At 52.8% G+C, this 20,690-nt stretch overlaps 1 protein-coding gene across 4 annotated transcripts in view; it reads right to left on the bottom strand.

Annotated features, from left to right (window-relative positions):
• Positions 1-317: 317 nt before the first annotated feature.
• Znf496 (zinc finger protein 496) overlaps positions 318-20,690 on the bottom strand; it is a 24,281-nt gene continuing 3,908 nt past the window's right edge. For 2 of the 4 annotated variants that reach the window (XM_048801341.1, XM_048801343.1), the window contains exons 5-9: positions 19,378-19,454; positions 9,446-9,578; positions 8,823-8,933; positions 8,003-8,116; positions 318-2,788 (exon numbers count right to left, since the gene is read on the bottom strand). In XM_048801341.1, the coding sequence (XP_048657298.1) occupies positions 2,043-2,788; positions 8,003-8,116; positions 8,823-8,933; positions 9,446-9,578; positions 19,378-19,454 (1,181 nt within the window). In that variant the 3' untranslated portion in view covers positions 318-2,042. The remainder of the gene's footprint in view (positions 2,789-8,002; positions 8,117-8,822; positions 8,934-9,445; positions 9,579-19,377; positions 19,455-20,690) is intronic. The other 2 variants (XM_048801342.1, XM_015498749.2) reach the window with 2 other exon arrangements.

The raw sequence follows: 20,690 nt of genomic DNA, 5'->3' as shown, positions 1-20,690 counted from the left end.
GCCTTGCTGGGCTGTGGATCAGCAATAGGGGTCCCTGACAACACCTGTGAGGATGCAGAGCCTCCTTATGGTCAAGCTCCACAGCCTTACTGGTGATCTGATTCTGTATTGGAGCACACCAGTAAGCTGAGCATTGCTCCCCTTTTTGACACAGTCTGAAGGTGGGGAGGCCCTTCCTGAGGCAATGGGGCCTGATGAAACCTCCTGCGGGAACACAAGATGGGGAGAAATGTGCACACAGACAGCCTGCTTCCGTCCGCATACTCCTGACCCTCGGCCTTAAAGATGTGAGGCAGGTCAATACAAAAGACAAACTATTTAGAAACTAGGACCCTCAATAGTTTATTTCTGATTTAAGGTATGACCAGATGTTTTATTGCATTTACTATTCCAGGTTAACATGGGTGCATCTACCCAGGAATAGAAATCTGGTTGTAAAATTATCACCCTTATTGGGTTTAGGGTGGAAGTGTCTTGATGTGAGCAGCAAGGGGCACCAGGCACCAGAAGCACCCGGCTTGGGGCTCACCCAAGTTGAGTCCCAAGAGGAGCTCTGACAAACCCAGCCTGGTGTGGCCCTGAGGCTGGCGGCAGCTGCACCGAGTCAAGGCTCTTCCCCACCTTGCCTGCCCACACAACCTGTCTTACAGAACAGTGAGACCAAGCTTTGGATTGTTCAAGGTTGCACTACCAACAGCCAGTCACCAACAATTGAGAACCCCAGATACTGAACTTTAAGACTCTTCCTTGCAAAGGACAGCCACTTGGGAGCGCACAGCTGGTTGGCCTGCCTGGTAGAAGGACAAGCTCCTCTGCATTGGGAAAGACAGCAGCACCACAAGATTATCTGCAGTTTGGGAGTAAACTGTGTCCCCGCAAAATCCCCATGTCGGAGTCTTTCCCCCATTATCTCAGAATGTGATTATTTGGAAATGGTCCCTGCAGAGGCAGATGAGGTTACAGTGGGGTAGATAGGATGGGTAACCCAATGACTGGTGTCCTCAGACACACGTGGGGAGCACCACACAAAGAAGGCAGTGATAGACTGCTGCTCCTGCAAGCCAAGAACAATCATCTGCTAGCAGACCCTGGCTCCAGTCCTCAGGAAGGACCAACCCTGCTGATGCCTGGACCCTGCAATTGCAGCTCCTGCACTGATGGAGTACCTCCCCTGGCTAGAAGCTCCGGGCTTTGCTACTTTGTTACTGCAGTCCTAGGAAACCAACACCACTGGTAGTGAAGTGAATGCACATGAAGAACTCCACCCACTTCATGTGAGGCTGTCCTGGGGTTGGGCTCAATCAGGCAGAACAATCCCTCCTTGGGAACTGAGCTCCCCATATTCTTAGCCAGGGTGAGGGAGGAATATAAGTGCCTTTTAAATGATGACATCTCAGTTTCCATCCCAAGAACATTTACCAAAGACCTTCAGGGTACAAAGACAAGACGTTGGGGTGGGTGTGCAACGTGGTTTAAAATATGTGCTTTGCTCCGAGACCCCCTCTCCACCCCCAACCCCTCCAGGGCAGAGGGAAAGCATGATGGACCTGGGCCCCACCAAGACTCCAGGCCCCAACACGGTTCCTGAAGAGCTCAGGGTCTCTGGGGGCTCCTGAGATGTTAAGGAACCTGGGCTGACTTGGATTACATGGCACCGATCTGTGTTGGGCCCTGACTAGGCCTTCCTCCTGGCCCATCATCCACCCACCCAGCATTTCACTATGGGATGGGACGTGTAGCCACCCTGAACACTCTCTGTGCTAGGGCAGGAGAGGAAGGGATGTGCCATCAAGGGGTCACCGAGGTGGGGGCAGCCCAGTCTTCCTGAGGACCTGGAGAGCATCCCCGTGAGGGTGCCTAAGGCAGACGCCAAGGGCGAGTTGCACAGCAGAAACAGAAGAGGGGCTCGTTATCTGGGGAGGAGGAGGCCACCGAGGCACCTGGAGAAGTAGACACTACCTGAGAGCAGGGGACAGGAGGAGGGTCTCTGTGGGCGGTGCCGGGGCAGGGCTTAGTACCAAGGGGGCGGGAAGCACCCGGGCTCAGTAGGAGTTCAGGGCCTGCTTGGAGCGTCGCTTCATGTGCAGCCGCTCATGGCGGAGGAGGTCGCAGTTCTGCCGGAAGCTCTTGACGCAGTAGCGGCACTGGAAGGGCTGGCCCTCGTGCTTCAGGTGGATGTCACTGCGGTGCCGCACCAGCTGGTCATGCCGCTGGAACAGCTTCCCACAGTCCCGGCACTGCTCGCCCAGCTTGGCCTTGCTCTTCTGCAGCAGGGCGTGCGCGTCCCCGCCCTGGGCCTCAGGCGCGCCCGGCTCCTTCTGTGCGTGCTGCAGTGTGTCCGGCTGCAGATGTATCCGCCGGTGCGAGAGGAGGTGTGAGTTAAGCCGGAAACTCTTCCCACAGGCGCCGCAGCGGTAGGGCTTCTGGGCCTCGTGGGCCTCCAGATGCCCATCCAGGTCCTCGCTGTCACTGAAAAGCTCCCCACACACCGAGCACTCGTGCGGCTTCTCTTGCTCTCTGCGGCTCCTCAGATGCCGGATGAAGTTGACCCTCCAGCGGAAGATCTTCCCGCAGTTCGGGCACACATAGGACTTCCTGGAGGTCTGCACCTCGCCCCCCACCTCGTTGCTGTCGTGGCGGGAAGTGGGGAGGCTGCGCGGCTTCTCCCGGGAGCTCTGTGCCTCCTCTGTGCAGTACGGGCCGTGCTGTGTGTCCTCCTCCCCTGAGCTGGACAGGACAATCTCGATGGTCACCTCCTCGTCCAGGCCAGTGGGTGGGTCGCCTCCTGCTACAGGAAACCCAAGTGGGGTCAGTGGCGCTACCCAGGCTACACCCCAGTCCCCCTGAGCCTTACCCAGTAAGTTTCAGGGGAGTCCATAAACCCCAGACCTTGACCTCACCCTGGGTCCACTGTGAAGCCTGAGAAGGAAAAGAAGCATTCTGCCCATCTCTTTTCCCTCTCTCCCTCTTCCCTGCCATGCTCCCCTAACCCTCACCTTCAACCCACTTTTCCCTAGCCACAGAGACCTCTGTTCTGAGAGGGGCACTGATCTGTGCCAAGCCTGGCCAACACACCATGTCCCGTAATCAGACACAAGGACATTCTGCCCAGACATGACACAGGACCCTTTATGCCATAGCTGGAGTTGCCACATACTGGGCACTGGAGAGCTCCTGTAACTGCAGACTCCCCCCCAATCCCCCCCCCACACAGCCTGGATTGCTCTTGGACACCATTGCAGCACACTTCATTTGCCCTGTTATACATGTCAACTAAGGGGACCTGTCTAAAGGAGAGGGCTGAAGTGAGACCTGAGCCTGGCAGTGCCGTCCCAGGGTAAGGCTATATAATGGTCCCAGCCATTCAGGGAGCTCTTCCGGCTCCTCTTCTCTGCTGACTGGACCCCATGAACTGCACGGGAAGCCAACAGGTTTTTGACAATTTCACAGGAGCACAAACACTGCCGGCTTGGACTATGTGATGGAGAGGAAGGAGCAGTCAGGCCTAGGGGCTGCACACACCAGGCCAGCACACTGTCATGCTCTGCGGAGTGTTGTTGACAAGGAGAAAGAAGAGGACCATAACCACATTGGAGGTCCTGCCACCAAGGGCCCCAAGGGCATGGGCCAGACTTGGGTCAGCCTCCCCAGTTCCTGAACCAGGCCTTGGTCCAGGGCATGAAGGACAAAGTACTAAACCAGAGACTGTCATCCAGCCTGGAAATCCACAGGAATTTGTCTGGGCATGGTGGCACATGCCTGTAGTCCCAGCTACTCAGAAGATTGAGGCAGGAGAGTCTCTTGAGCCCAGGATTCAAGATCAGCCTGGGCAACATGTTGAGACCCCGTCTAAAATAAAAAAGAGAAATCTACTGGAATTTGCTAGGTTGGACTCCCTTGGATCCTAGGACCCATCACCCTTTCTCCCTTCCCCTCCTGGGAGGATGATGTGCATCCCGTGCCTGTCCTCCACTAAGCTCTGGAGGTACACCACGTGCCTGGTTGCAGCTCCATAGCTGATAAGGGATTCTGCCTTAGGATGAATTTTACCATCCCCTCCATGCCTGATTTAGGTGTGCGTACAGACGAGACTTCAGAGGTGGGGTCAATGCTGTGGGTTAAGACTGGTGTTGTCACAGGGAAAATGTATGTTGTGTGTTGAGAATTAGCCCAACTGGTTTAGAACTCCTGGGCTCTCATGACTCATGACACAGCCCAGGTAGCTGGGACCTTGGCTGCGCAGTGCCTGGGTTGGGGTGGCTGTATGCTGCATGTACGAGGGGCACAGCTAGGAGGGGCTGTGGCAGGTGGCGGGGGCTGACCGTGCACCCTCACACTCCTGTGTCAAAACCTTGACCCTGCTAGCTCAGATGTGACTGTGTTGGGAGACAGTCTCTCAGGAGGTGCTTAAGCTAAAAGGAAGTGTTCTGGTGGCCTGACCAGTGTGACTGGTGCCCTTGAAACAGAAGAGAAGACATGGACAGCCTGGCATCCACAGGCCAGGGAGAGGCCAAGAGTGGGAAACCAAGCCAAGCCCCAGCCCACAGTCAACTCCAGAATTTGGAGAAAATCAGTTTGAAAATCAGGCAGTCAGTGAGACTTGGTTAAGGAAGTCCTGGAAGATTAATATCATGCATATAGGAGGACATTGCCTAAAACCAGTGGAAATGACCTCAGAGTGACCCACCAATGCAAGGCAGAAAGCCCCTCGAACAGGGAAGGCAGGTGACAGGAGACTGTGACGGGTGCTTGCACGACACCAGAGGGGTGTGTATGTGGGTGCACACACACACATGTATGTGGCTCTGTGTTTGCTGGGTGTGTCTGTGTGTGCGGGGTAGTGTGTGTGTATGTGTGTGCTAGGTGTGTGTGTGTGTGTGTGGCTGTATGGGCATGTATGTGGAATGTGTGTGTGTGCTGGGTGGGGTGGTGTGTGTGTGTGTGCGCACATGCACAGGGTGGTGTGTGTGTGTGTCTATGTGTATGCTGTTTGGTGTGTGTACATTTGTGTGTGGCTGTGTGGGCATGTATGTGGTATGCGTGGCTGTGTGTGTGGCTGTGTGTGTCCTGGGTGTGTGTGTGTGGCTGTGTGTGTCCTGGGTGTGTGTGTGTGGCTGTGTGTGCTGGGTGGTGTGTGTATATGTGTGTGACTGTGTGGGCATGTATATGGTGTGTGTGTATGTGCTGGGTGGCTGCTGTATGTGTGGCTGTGTGGGCATGTGTGTGTGTGTGTGTGCACAGGGTAGTGTGTGTGTCTATGTGTGTACTGGGTGGTGTATGTGTGTGTGGCTATGTGGGCATGTATGTGGTGTGTGTGCTGGGTAATGTGTGTGCATGTGTGTGTGCTGGGTGGTGTGTATGGGGGCTGCGTGGGCATGTATGTGGTGTGTGTGTTCTGGGTGGTGTGTGTGGTTGTGTGTGTACTGGGTGGTATGTGTGTGTGTGGCTGTGTGGGCATGTATGTGCATGTGTGTGTGCTGGTTGGTGTGCAGGTGACTCAGTGGTCCAGTGCCCTGAATTCAATCCCTGGAAACCACTCCCCCCAAAAAACAAAACAAAACACTTGCCCAGGCTAAGGTGCTGTGCCATTAGCCACAGGAATCATACCAAGAGAGCAAAACAAACATGAATGAGTGGAAAAGTGCAAAACACAACACACCACTGAGTAACAGGCAGGCAACTCACAGGAAATGCAAAAGAGAAGAGAGCGTGCTGGGCACCTGGCACATGTCTATGATCCCGGTGACTCTGGGGGCTGAGAGTCATATAAGTTCCAGGTCAGCCTTAGTAACTTAGGGAGACCCTTGTCCAAAAATAAAAAATAAAAAGGGCTGAGGATATAGCTCAGAGGTAGAGCACCCCTGGGTTAACCTCCAGTACTGTACAAAAATAAGATATTCTGCTTTGGTGACAGGAAGGTGACCATTCAGTGGCACAGTGAGTAGTAGAGAATCCCGTGTGGTCCCAGACCAGAGGGGCAGACCTCACCAGTGTCAGGGGTGTGGGGTGGCAGGAAAAGTCATGCTGGAAGGAGAGTTGGCAGGATCCACCCAAATGAAAACAGGACCTGCTCTGAAACTTTCCTCTCCTTCTCCAAGAAAGCCACACCTAGTGTCACCACAGGAGAGCAGGTTCTGCATCAGAGCATCCTCAGGGAGAGCAGCACGGACTCCTGTTCAAAGACGCCCGTCCACCTCCCACCAGCACCCAAGGACCACGGGAAGGGCTGTGGTCAGAGGAAGCTGGGAGGGGTTAAGGAAGCCCGTCCACCTCCCATCAGCACCCCAAGGACCATGAGATGGGCTGTGGCCAGGGGAAGCCAGGAGGGGTCAAGGAAGCCCGTCCACCTCCCACCAGCACCCCAAGGACCACGAGATGGGCTATGGCCAGGGGAAGCCAGGAAGGGTCAAGTAAGCCTGTCCACCTCCCACCAGTACCCCAAGGACAAGATAGACTGTGGTCAGGTGAAGCAGGAGGGGTCAGGATCGGGCACACACCGCCCTGGGCAGCACTCCCCCATGCAGAGGCAGGCCCCTCAGGAAACAAGGAGAAACCACTCTCATGGGGAGGGCTCATCCTTCCAGTCCCACCTGCTGTAAAATCCCCTTTGTGCATGTGACAGTGAACCCAGCACAATGGTCACATGCCCTGCACAGAGATGAGTGCTAATCACACCATTCACACACCTGCCCCTTGATGATGGAACTGTCCCACACTCAGGGAGGAAGACCATTCCACACCCACCAGCAGTGCTCCACTGGCAACCTGCCTCAACCGCCCAGGGAAGGCCGTAGGAAGGCCTAGGGTCAGTGGTCAGCGGGAGAGACCTGAGCAAACGGAACTAGGGCCAGAGGCTGACAGAATGAGACTGCGAGAGTTCAGTTCCACAGCCCTGCCAACGCACGCATGCACACACACCACACGCATATGACCCACGTGTGCACACACATCTTCTAACAAACCTCACACGCAAATGCCCCACGTGTGCACATACCTAACACCTCATATGCATATGCCCCATGTGTGCACATACATCTTCTAACACACCTCACATATATGCTTCACGCGTGCACACACATCTCCAAACACACCTCACACGCATATGCCCCACGTGTGCACACACCTTCTAACACCTCACATGCATATGCCCCACGTGCACACACACCTTCTAGCACACCTCCCACGCATATGCCCCACATGTGCACACACCTTCTAACACCTCGCATGCATATGCCTCATGTGTACACACACATCTTCTAACACACCTCATATGCATATATGCCCCATGTGTGCACACATCTTCTAACACACTTCACATGCATATGCCCCACGTGCACACACCTTCTAACACCTTGCATGCATATGCCCCATGTGTGCACACACATCTTCTAACAAAGCTCACACACATATGCCCCACGTGTGCACACACCTTCTAACACACCTTACATGCATATGACCCATGTGTGCACACACATCTTCTAACACACCTCACACGCATATGCCCCACGTGTGCACACACACCTTCTAACAAAGCTCACATGCATATACCTGTGTGTACACACCTTCTAACACACCTCACATGCATATGCCCCACTGTGAACACACATCTCCTAATACACCTCACACGTTTATGCCCCATGTGTGCACACACTTCTCTGAACACACCTCACATATAGGCCTCATGTGTGCACACACGCATTCTAACACATCTCACATGCATATGACCCAAATGTGCACACCTGCATTCTAACATACCTCACGTGCATATGCCCCACATGTGCACACTAGCATTTTAACGCACCTCACACATATATGCCCCATGTGTGCACACACATCTCCTAACACACCTAACATGTATGCCCACGTGTGCACAGCTGCATTCAAACACACCTCACACATGTATGTCCCACGTGTGCACACACATCTCCTAACACACCTCACACGCATGTGCACCACATGTGCACACACCAGTGCGGTAGCACATGCCCATGTGCCTCCTCACCTGGGCAGGTGCTCTGGGTGAGCACCATCTGCTGGCAGGTCTGGAGCTCGGGCACCTGCAGCTCCTCCCACTTCCTTCTTTCTTCCATGGGGAATGGCTGCAGGCTGGGAAAGTCTTTCCAGAGAAGAAAAGGAAAAGGAGATTCACCAGGCACTGTACCCCCTGGAGGAGGCACCTGAGCAGACATAGGCTACGGCCCTCCTGGGCCAGCCCCTATAGCCACAAGGCAAGGGGTGACACCACAACCCGGTTCTGAAGCTGGACGGAACCAGTGTGGATCCTGGTCCTGCTTGCTCATTTCTGTGGTCAGAGACAAGTGACTTAGGTCACCTCCATGTCCTGTGCTGGGTTTGCCGCAGACCTGCAGACCCCACCATGCCGGGGTTGGGTGGGGCGTACCTGTTCCTGGTGCACACATCCACACTGGCTCAGTGCCAGTGCTAGGTCCCAAGAGGGAAAGAGGCCAGGGGACGCTGTGGATTCTGTGCAAGTCTGGCTTCACAGTGTGGGGGCAGAGGAGGCAAACCCAGCATGTGCAGAACTCCAGCCTCTCCCTCCCCCTGGGTGCCCTCACACCCCTGCAGGAAGAGGGCGGTAGCAGGATGGGACAGGCAAGTGTCCAGAAGGCCCTATCCAGAGAACTCCCCGCCAACCTGGCCTGCTATGGACACCTGACCCTCCATAAGGGCCTGAGATTATCAGCAAAACCAGGAGATACTTACAGGCTGGGCAGGGCTTGGGCTGCAGCCGATCAGAGCTGGGAAGAAGCTGGGAAAGGCCCAGCTCTGGCCTTCCACCTACTTCTGGAATGGTCACTCACCTAAGTAGGAGACCTGTGGCTCCTCTTTCCCCTGGAGGTCCTGCAGCTCTGGAACCCGGGGCCCGTTCTCCTCTCCCTGGAGCAGATCTGGCTGGGCTGCTGGGTCGTCTGCTCAAAAGAGGGCAGGATAGGCCTGCATCAGCCATCTGCTCCTGCAGACAACCAGGGCAGGCTGCGCAGGGGACTCTCCTTCAGGCCCAGAGGGAGGCCGTTGGGAGAGCAGTCAGGGATGTGCAGGGTGCACACGTGCAAAGGCCAGAGCAAGCAGGGCAGCAGGGGGCATGCAGCCAAGGCGGGCCTGGGGCTAGGGCATGGCTCTGAGGCACACAGGAAGTCGGAGGAGACGACAGGGTTGAGAATGGCCGGAGAGCCGAACACTGAGATCACGTCCTGTGGGGCTCTGTGGGAGGGAAAGCCAGGCGAGCCTGAGAAGCAGGGGCAAGACAGCAGAGCAGTCAACCAGACAACAGTCTGTGGAGTCCCCGCACAGGCGGCCCCGTGAGGCTGGAGGGTGAACAGGGTGCTCTGATGCAGACCTGCCGCCTGATCCTCCGGGAGGAGGCTGGCCTTAGGGAGAGAGACCTCAGGTTGCGCGGCCTCGGTGGGGAAGGGTTAAGCCTTACTCGCAGGCATGGAGACCCCGTAGTCCTCCCCAATGATGAATTCTCCGTAGAAGCCCGTCTGGGCGGGGTCGAGAAGGGACCAGTCCTCTTCCGAGAAGCATAAAATCATGTCCTTGAATGGAGAAACCCGGTTCTGAAACCACAGGAGAGCAGGGGTGGCTCAGGGGGCGGCTGGTGCCCTAGTCCGTCAGGCTGCTGGGACGCGACACCACAAGCAGTGGAAGTGAGGTCTCACAGGTCTGGGGCCGGAAACCAAGGCCTCAGCAAGGCCTTCATTGTGGGGCATGGGATGCGCGGGCTGGAGGGTGGGGAGCTTCCCGGGGCCCCTCAGGTGTGTGCTGTTTGTGTTCCCACCGTGCAGACCTCCTCTGAACAGAGCCACTCCAACTCGGCTAAACTGACAGGATCTTGGAATTCCTCAGGCAAAGGCCTCGCCTACAGTGCTCTTGACCTCAGAACCCTCCTCTTTTGAGAAGGCCAGGCTTCACCTTTTGGAGTCATGACAGGAAGGCCTACATCTTTCCCCTGTGGTCCAATTGACTCCAACTGCTGAAGGGGCAGTTCTTACATGTCCTCTAAGCTTCCTAAGGTTGTTACACAGAACTCACTGTAATAAAGCCCACTCTCTGCAGTAGCAGTAAGGAGAGCCAACTTCCACCTTGGGATCCAGCCTGGGGACTGGTACCGGAGGAGACATCTCCCTTAAGAATTCCCGATATGGGCTGGGATAGCTCAGTTGGTAGAGTGCTTGCCTCCATGCACAAGGCCCTGGGTTCCATCCGCAGCCCCTGGAAAGGCCCCTCCAGGTGCCCTACCTAGGCTGGGATGCTCAGTGGCACAGTATCTGCTTAGCATGTGAAAAGCCCTGGGTTCCATCCCCAGCACTGCAGAGAACAATATGCAGACAGGTACTTCTTCAACTGTCCCCTGTGCAGACCAAGTCAAGGGGACTGACCACAAAGACATGAAAGGCAGCCTGGGACTGTGGTCTCAGCTTGTTCCTGTCTGTAGAGGAGCAAGGAGCACCGTGGGTCATGGATTCACTGAAGGGTGGCTCAGGAATGGCCAGCCCCGGGAACCTACTCACACCTGCCTCTGTCTGATTCTGACTGAGTCTCCCACCCAACACTGGTGAGTTCCTTCAAACTTTCCTCTGGACCCAAACAACCCATTTTGGATAGGGACTGTTGGGCTGCAATCTTCCATGGTCACCAGGGAAGGAGGAGGGCTCTCCTCCTCAGGGATAGCCCTTTACCATGGTGCTGGGTAAGAACCCTTCCCACCACCTTGGCAGCATTGCCAAGGACACTGCCAGTCCCTGTTCAGGAACTGGGGACTCCTGACCCAAAGTGGCCTCAGGTAACTGAATCACTCACTTACATATGGCGATTAACACGCCTTCCCTACGTAACTGTGTATATGCATCAGTGCCTCTGATGACGCAGAAACCCATTAAGAAAATATCAGAAGCCCTCTCCTCGGGCGCATCTCTAAGGAGGAAGAAGGAGGAAGCAGGAGGTGCCTGTTTGGTGATCTTTTTAGTTGGTTATCAGAGAGTTCCTGTTCAGAAGACAGCACGTTGGCAGAACAATTCCTCTCTGCCTTCTTTCAACTGTTCTAATCTCTACATGCTGTACCTTGACAAAAGCCTGGACTGACCCCAAGAAACCTCTGGAAAAGCAGGAGCCCGTCAGGAACTTACTGGGTGTGCTCGGTCTCTGCCCTCTTGTGGTCCTAACTGGACTAAAAGACACCTCACTGTTGTAATCTACAAATTTCCCCAAACCATAAAAATAAAGTGCTTCATACAATTTATTGGAAAATATTTCAAAATAGGAATTTTGTGGAAGAAAACACGTATGAGGGAGAAACCAAAAAGAAACAGCAGATCACGCTTCAAAAGTCTGCCCTTGCCTCTGGTTAAATTTCTGAAGGAGACAGACGAGATGGGGGGGCTGGAGAGACAGCTTCCAGTGGATGTCCTCTGGACCCTTGGACTCCTTTCCCCCTCATACTGGCTCTTGTTTATGATTTAAACCTAGGAATGGGAGTGACACAGTGGACACACACAGGCCACTGTCCAACTAGACCACCAACTCAGCACCAGGATTCCGCCCTGGGGATGTGTATTTTGTCTGGAGGCTGCTTCTTGTCACAGAGGGGGGCAACTCCTGGCATGGGTAGAACCAAGGATGCTGGTTCATCCTGACACACACGGGACAGCCCCTCACGACCAGAGACACATGGCCAGGACAGCGGCACCGCCTGGACATTGCTTCACAGCACCCAAGAAACCCAACACTGGCTAGGAACCCAATTCCTTCCTTCTTGTATCTTCTGCGGTGCTGGGACGGAACCCAGGCCCTCACTTGTGCTAGGCCAGTGCACACCACTGAGCCCACCCTGGCCCTCTGATGCGTCCTGAATAAGATGGCATCACTTTTCCAGGGAAATCCAGCTGCCAGGAGTTGGCCAGGGCACTGTGAAGTAGTCCACGCTAGAAACTGCCAGACCAGAGCTTCTGAAGGGGCTGGAGAAATCTTGCTGAACACAGACTGTGTCCAAATGTCAACCGTCAGAACAAAAGTGAGATCCGACAGTCTCCCTCATGTTCAGTTATTAGTGTGGTCACTTGGTTTTGTAAAGCCTCATCCAATTAGAAACGATCAGAAGAAGCTGCTCCACAGGTCATGCACATGCATGGGAGAAACTGTGTGGGTGAGGTGGTGTGTAGCACGAGGGCAGGTGTGACCCAGCAGACCCGGGACACTCCCAGGGATGTGGCTGGGGCACAGCGAAGATGCCTGCAGATGGAAGGACAGCACTGCATCCCAGAGCGTCTCACCCCTCGAGGGGACAGCACGGCACTTTGGTGTATCTTTAAATGACAAACTCTCATTACCTTCACCTTGATATTTAAGGTTCCCTTGTGCCAGGGGGCCTGGGTCTAGTGCACTGAACTCAATGAACGTGTCCACTGTCAGAAATTACCATGGCTGCGACCTTTGCTCTGTCAATAATGCTTAGGGTTTTTCCAGTATTTTCCATTATGAACAACAGCTCCACGAGCTGTCCTGCCTGTCTCCCCTCCCCGTCCACTCCCACCCTGTTCTGAGAGCACACTGCCACCTGCCACTGCCTGCTGCCACCTGGGCCACCATCCCAGGTTTGTTGGCCAATCGTGTTTCAGTTTCATCTTTTTGTGATGCCTGATTACCTTCTTGGTGTACATTTCTATTTTTCTCTTCTTTTCCTGTGGAGTTGCGGTGGACCTAGGACCTATCCTGAGCTCCACAGGTGCTCCACATCTCAACCACACCTCCTGCTAAGCTTCTATTTTCTAATGGGTTGCTTTTGTCTCCCTTTTTTTCCAAACTGGCTTATAGTTTTGTGGCTATATTTCACTACTGCAACAGAAAGGATAAAACTATTTTAATTTTAAAATTCAAAAAATACTTAAATGTATTTAAATCATTTCACAGTCACATAAGTAATTGGTCCTACTAGTGACACAGAATAACTGCCAGCAAGTGTTTAAGAGATTAGTGTGGGATTGGGATGCAGCTCAGTGGTAAAGCCCAGGCTTAGTGTGTGAGAGGCCCCTATTCAATTCCCAACACCAGAAAAAGAAAAAAGAAAAAAATTAACATGGTAATTGGTAATAATTTTGATAAAAGCTCCAAAATCAGAAATGTAATTTTGAAACAAAAATAGACTAATGGGGGCCAGGGTTGTGGCTCAGTGGTAGAGTGCTTGCCTAGCATGCGTGAGGCCCTGGGTTCGATCCCTGGCACCACATAAAAATAAAAACAAATAAAGGTATTGTGTCCATCTACAACTAAAAAAATATTTTTAAAAAATTGACTGATGAAGAAAAGAAGAAAAAGTCCAGAAACAAATTGGTGCAGCCCTCTCTGAGCAGTGAAGTGGCAGCCCGGGTGGGATAGAGCATAGGCTGTAGCTGCACAGAACCCCCACACCGGTGTGGACCCAAAGGTGGCAAGCCAGAACGGCGGGGAGCCAGAGCATGCCAACTTGTTGCACTTGGCACATGGCCTGTCCCAGGGCAGGGGCCTGCTCCACAGAGCACCACAGCCAGAGTCCCCAGCTCCACTTCAACCTCTGGTTTCCTGACCAACAGAAGAAAACAAGTGGGGCCACCCTGATGGCAGTTCAGGCTCAAAAGTTCACCAACAGTGTTGGTGCTTTTCCAAACCAGGATCAGCATGAGTTTGGACCAACAGCACTGACCCAAGTGCTATATAAACCCCAGACTAAAACACCAGGTGGCAAGCAGCTACTAGGTCCCCTCTCACCCTGCGGGAGTTCTGTCTCTATTCTTCACACAACACTGAGAGCTGAAACAGAGTGGCCATGGAGAAGGAACTGGCTTTGAGCTGATGCCAGCAGGCCTCCCCTGCTGTGATTAGCTGCTAACAACATTTAAAATGGGCCTTCTTGCTGCAGAGGCTTGCAGCTCGTACAGAGCACCCTCGAGCAGAAGTGGTGAACCCAGCTCCAGCTCAAACCCTGGTTTCATTGGTTCACATACAATAAGTCAACCAAAGGGCATGGAGGCGCACATTTGCAATCCCAGTAACTTGGGAGTCTGAGGCAGGAGAATTGCAAGTGCAAACCCAGCCTAAGCCACTTAGCCAGACCCTGTCTCTAAATAAAAAACAAAAAATAAAAAGCGCTGAGAAAGAAAGGAAAAGAAAAGAAAAAGAAGAAAAGAAACAGCACTGAGCACAGACAACATAAATTAATTTTAAAAGCTCGGAGAAAGCCCACTTTCTCAGCCATAGGGCCAGGAGGGGCAGCCTATCAGGCAGACAATAATCAGAACATTCCAGCTACACAACCCAGAATAACACAGTGGCCTCCCCTCACCTGCACCCACACAGCAGAAAGAGTCAGATACACACTCCATCAGGGCCCTGCCTGGTGGCCCTGAGGCCCAGCAGGGAATGGGACGTCCATCCCTGCAGGTTGGTAACAGTCCCTAGCCCAGTCTAGCATCAAGCTGCACTGCCACTTTAGCACTGCAGAGCCCAACAAGAGCCAACTGTCCCTCAATGGCATTAGCACATGGGGCACCCTCCCTTCCCTGATGTCACAAAAACAAACCAGATGGCTTACTGAAGGTGTGAATGGGACCCAGAGTCTCCTAAGACATGTGTAGAGGTGTCAACAGAAAGTCCCTCTCCACTTCAAGAACCAAGCTCTCAATGAGAAAAGAACGGACAGGAGCCACCCCGAGATGACAGAGGTGCCGGAATATCTGCAGACATTGGAGCTGGGATATGTGTAGAACGGAGGCAAAATGGCACCTCCCAGAGGGAATTGAGGCGGAGGCCCCCTGCAGGACTGCTGGGGAGCACAGCAGCCAACCTGAGGACAGACAGGCAGACACCGGGAGCTGAGACGCCTTCGGTCAGGAGATGGTGGGACTGGAAAGCACCTGGAGGAGGTTGCCACACGAGGCTTTCAGAGGACTTGGGACAGAGCCATAAACCTACAGATGCCAAAAAGCTGAGCAAACCCTAACCGGCCGACCTGAAGAGATGCACACCAAGACCCAGGACAAGAAGACACGAGGCTTCCGAGTGACCACAGAGCAGGGGGGCCCTGCCCAAGGCAGAGCCCCTCAATAGAAGCCACCTTCTCATCAGAGGCCACGTAGGCCAGAGGGAGGTGGCAGAGCTTCCCAGTGCTAAGAAGCTGCCAATGACGAATCTTGTGTGCGTGTGTGTGCATGCGCGCACGCGCGAGAGAGTCGATACGCGAATCAAGACACAGCAAGACACCCAAGTGCATACCCATAGTGCTGGGATCTAAACACAGGGGTGCACTACCACTGAGCCACATCCTCAGCCCTTTTTACTTTTTATTTGAAATAAGGCTTCACTAAGTTGCTGAGGCTGACCTTGAACTTAGCCATCTTCCTGCCTCGGCCCTGCGAATTGCTGGGGTTACAGGTCTCGCCTGGTTCAACTATGAATCCTGCATCTGGTGAAAATGTCCTTCAGGCATGAAGGGGAAATTAGGACATTCCCAGATGAAGAAGCAGAAAAGCTGGTCACCTGCAGACCTGCCCTAAAGAAACTATTAAGGAAACAATGTAAGAGTGGACCATGGGACACAGAAAGGAAGAGTGTCCACGAAACCGTGAGCAGACACCACAGGTTTCTTCCTCCTGTCTGTGGAGAACATATGCTGTATGGAGGCAGGCACAGAGGGCACATTTCGGACAGCCCTGCTGGCAGAGGGGCGGTAGAGGACGCAAAGGGAGGGAAGCCTCATGCTTCTGTCAAGCTTATGAACAAGGACCCAGCAGGCTGCAGCATGCTGCGGGGGAGCTGCAGACACACTGGACCGCACGCCAAGACGTCAGAAGAGGTCCACGAGAGGGCCCAACAGCCCACAGGAAGGCAGGAGAGGAGAGCAGAACAAAAACAAGTCTGGAAATAATAATGTAACAAAGTCTCAACACGCGAATGAAGACACAGCAAGCGGGCTGGGGTAGGCTCTGCCCCTGGAGCACTTGCTTAGGTGCATGAGGTCCGGAGTTGGATCCCCAGCAGCACAAACCAAAAGAAGCCAAAGAAATAAAACGAAAAGGCCCCCCAAAAGAGAGCAGCTGTCAGAGTGGATTAAAAAAAAAACATGATTCCACAGCATGCTGTCAAAAAAAAGAAAAAAAAAAAACAATTTAAATACAAGGATAGAGCAAGAAACAGCAGATTCATGGGAAAAGGATAGAAAAATTACATTGTGGGATCATTTATTAAAAGAAGAAAAGCGAGGAGCTCTCTCTGCGGTTCTGGGAGGAGGCCGCGTGGGTGGAAAAAATCTTCCCGGGCGCGTACCGGACATTGGCGGCAGTTTCAAAAAATAAACTTTGTTCCTGCTTGAGTGGCTTGTGATTTTGTGCCCAGCCAGACTGCGGCAACTGGAGGCCTGTACGGGGAACGCCTGAAGCTTGGAGGAAGAACAGCAGCCGATTTGGATTCCAGAGAGACTAACTAAAACAATTTCTACAGACCAAAAGGAAGATGATTCGACTCAAATCCATAACAGCTGATATCCAGATCTCCAGCTTGGCTATTCTTACATCTGCGACAGTGATTAACAGGATGCTTTTTTCAATATCTATTTTATTATTGCTTTTTCCCACATCATAAAGTTCTATTTTATTTTTGAGCTCATACAGACCTAGGTTAATGTTTTTTCTGATCAGTTTTATTTTTTGACTGTGGAGTTTTTGAACATTGCAATGGAGATTTCACCTAGGTAAAGCTACAAGGCCTTTACTATTGTCTTATGTGTTATATGTTACGTGTGCACACTTCTGTTTTGTGTTGTATGTCTGTATGTGTGTATGTCCATATATCACATATGAGGAGCGCTCATGCACATGGATCCAAAAATTTTTTTTTATTATTCACGTGATTTTAATAGTTTAATTTAATTTGGGTAAAACAGCTGTTGAGGATTGTTTTAATATATGAACAAATAAAAGGTTAACAGATAAAAAAATAAATAAATAAAAGAAGAAAAGCTACATAAACACCAGATAGGGTAGGCTTCAGACTAAAAAAAGATTACCAGGGAAAGAGGGACGTCATATTGTAATAACTGGGCCAGTCCTAGAAAGCACGGTGTCCATGTGCCAACAAGAGCTGATATGACACTCGAGGAGAGTCTGACTGAGAGGCCACCGGGCCCCAGCCTGCACACCTGGAACCCCACTCCTCTGTCAAGAGTGAGGGGCCAGCCAGGTGCGGTGCACACCTTAACTCCAGTGGCTCAGGGGGCTGAGGCAGGAGGACCACGAGTTTGAGGCTGGCCTCGGGAACTTCACAAGACCCTGTCTCAAAAATAAAAATATAAAGGGCTGGGGATGCGGTTCAGTGGTAAAGAGCCCCAGTTGGGTCCCCAGTAGCCAGGTTACAAAAGGCAGGGCATCCAGCAACGGTCTGCCCACACTGACAGAGCACGTCACCCACCACGACCAGAACATTCTTCCAAACGCCCCAGAACATATGCCAAGGAACCGAACTCTTGGAGAGAGGGAGTAGGGATCTCGAAAGTTTGAAAAGAAGTGAAAGCATCCAGCAAGTGTGTTCTAATTAGCAGAATCCACAGCAGAAAGATATCAGGAGAGTCACCACGTCCTTGGGATTAAACAACACATCCCAGAGTCCTTGAGTTACAGGAAGGCATAGGGAAGTGAGAGGAATGAAGGAAATGGGAACTCCAAAATGCAGTTTGTGGGACAGTTAAAACAGTGCTGCATCCCCAGCCAGACGGGGTAGTGCACACCTGCAATCTCAGTGACTCAGGAGGCTGAGGCAGGAGGATGGCAAGTTGGAGGTCAGCCTGGGCTACTTAGCAAGGCCCTAAGCTGCTAAGTGAGGCCCCATCTCTAAATTAATAAAAATTAAAATGGGGGAAGAGAGGGGAGATGAGAATGGGAAAGATAGTAGAATTAACCGGACATCACTTTCCCATGTTCACATAATAACGCACGACAGTGTAACTCCACATCAGGTACAACCACAAGAATGGGAAGTTATACTCCATGTACATATGGTATGTCAAAATACACTCTCCAGTCATGTGTAATGAAAAAGAACAAATTAAAAAATAATACAAAAGGGCTAGGGACATGGCTCAGTGGCAGAGCACCCTGGGTATTCAGGCCCCAAGACTGCTAAACAACAACACACACCTTGCTCTGCTAAAGACCCTGACCTCAGTAAGGGGATGCAAGACCAGCCACAGAGTGGAGAGAGCATTCACAAAATGCACATCCAACGGAGGATGAGTACTGGAATATGTAAAGAGCTTTGAGAACTCAAAAATAGGAAACTAAAGGGTGTGACTTGAGATAAGCAAAGTCAGACACAGGTGGCGCCAGTACAGCCAGCTAGCATCCTGAACGTCCATCCTTTCCTCTCAGAATGGCTCAGACAGCAACAGGGACAGCACCAAGTGCTGGCAGGGCATAGAGGACCAGGCTACCTGGACACAGAAGTGGGCAGGCAGCCCTCTGGGAAGAATGTGGTGGCTTCTCATAAAACCCAGTGTGCACTACCACGCCCAATAACTGCCAAACACCAAAGTCCACACGCAGGCCGTGCACAACTGTGCATTGTGGCTTCACACCAGAGGCTCCTGGACAGGTGGACGCTAAAGGAACCCTGGGGCTTCCACGCATGAAGATGACCACTCAGCAAGGGCAGGAACACAGTGAAGGTCACACACCATAGGAATCCATTTCCATAACACTCCTGAGACTAAGTATCTTCCCGAACCAGGACCCTGGTGGGAATGGGGGTGGGCAGAGCAGGTGGCCCTGGGGCAACAGGAGGCTCCTGGGTGAGATGAGTGTTCAGTACCTTGCATGTGTCCTAGTTTGCTCCTAGACTGTCCCCACTGCTCCTGTGCTGAAGGCAGGTCCCCAGCTGGTGGTGCTATTGGGAGGTAGTGGATACCTTGGCAGGTGGGGCGCAGTGGGAACAGGTGAGTCACCAGTATGGCCTTGAAGGGTGGACCGTGTCCCCAGCCCCTTCCCTCTCTGCCTCCTGGCCGTCATGAGTGCAGCAGTGGTGCTCCATCACACCCTCCCAGCTGTGACCACCTGGCTGCAGGGAGCCCAGTGACCTTGGGCTAAGACCTCCTTCCATAGCATCTACCCAGTGCTTCCTACAGGTGGCCTGGCAGTCAGCATGGCACTCAGGACCACAGGGGCAGGGGAGGAGTGGGGCACTCTACGCCCAACCCTGCCCACTCTGGTTTTCCTGAGCTCAGGCTAAATGTCCTGTGTGGCAGGCAGCGAGCTGGCTAGGGCCCTGGGAAGCTGCCTTGGAGTGTGGCTTAGACAGAGCGACAAAGGATTCTCAAGGACTCCTGCAGAAATCACTTACCGGGGGCAGCTGGAGGGTGGTCATCTGCTCTGCATCCCCCATGCTCTCCTCCTGAAGAAGGGAGGTGTCTTGCGGAACTGAAAGAGACAGGGGCAGGGTGTCCTGAAGGTGGCCAGGTCAGGCACTGCCACCTCTGGAGCTCCCTGGGACTCCTCTGCTTCAGTTGCGGTAAGCAAAGAAAATCCTAAGAGAAAAGCCAACAGGTGCTTTTCTAAACCCCAGTCTTGCTCTCGCCTACAAAACGAGGGTCCCAAGATGATGCGCGTGAGAGGCCCTTTCCAACCACACAGAGTTTGCTTTCTGGAACTCAGCACCACCAACGATTAGCTGTCCGACCTCTGGAGCTCCAGGGACCTCAGTTCTGCGTCTAAGATATGGGAAGCAAAGGTTAAAGCTTCTTGGAGTGACGGCATCAGAGAGGACTGATACCATCACAGGCTCTGCGGAGGCTGAGGCGAGGGATCACTTGAACTCTATGGCGCGCATACGCGCATGCACACACGAGGCCTGCCGGCAAGGACTGCCGCACAGCCCTGGTGTCACATAAACTACTGTATTTATAAGTCTGTAAACTGCCACACTCCTTGAGAAAGACCAGCTAGCTGAGGGCTGGTGAGCATGGGGAAGAAGAGCTGCAGAGCGGCCACGGGGCAGGCAGTGCAAGGGTCCTCAAAAATTTAAAAATGACCACTGAACCATGCAGCAATCCCTCTTGTGCACGCCCAGGGGAACGGAGCAGGCGCCACCAAGAGAGAAGGCTCTCAAGTGGACTGCAGCAGGGTTCGCCAGCCCGGTCAGCACCCACTAACACGACGGACACAGAAAATGTGGTTCCCACACAGTGGGATTCTGTTCACCCTTAATGTAAGCAACTCCTGTAGCTGTGTCATAGATGAACTGGAGGACATCACACCAACTGAAATAAGCCAGGCACTGGACAGAGCTGCAGGACCTTGCTTAAAGTCACCCAAGCAGTCCCACTCACAGAAGCAGAGGATATAAAAGGGTCACCAGAGGCTGCAGGAGGGGTGGGGCTGCAGGGGTCAAAGGGTACAGGCTTCAGTTAGCCAGAGGAACTCCAGGAGACTGGTGTACAGTTAGTACAATGTATCACACATCTGAAAGCTGCCACGAGAGAAGTTACTAAGTGTTTGGACCAAGGAAAAGAGGTAAGTACATGAGGCAATGCAAATATTGATTAGCTTAATTATTTTACAATGTATCAAGGTGTCACCTTATACCCCATGAGTTTAATATGTGCAGTTTCTGTCAATTTAAAAACAGAAATCAGGAGCTGGAGGTGTAGCTTAGTG

The sequence above is a fragment of the Marmota marmota genome, unplaced genomic scaffold (assembly GCF_001458135.2).
Source record: "Marmota marmota marmota unplaced genomic scaffold, marMar, whole genome shotgun sequence".
In the NCBI taxonomy this organism is placed as follows: Eukaryota; Metazoa; Chordata; class Mammalia; order Rodentia; family Sciuridae; genus Marmota; species Marmota marmota.
This window is presented reverse-complemented; position numbering and strand designations above follow the sequence as displayed.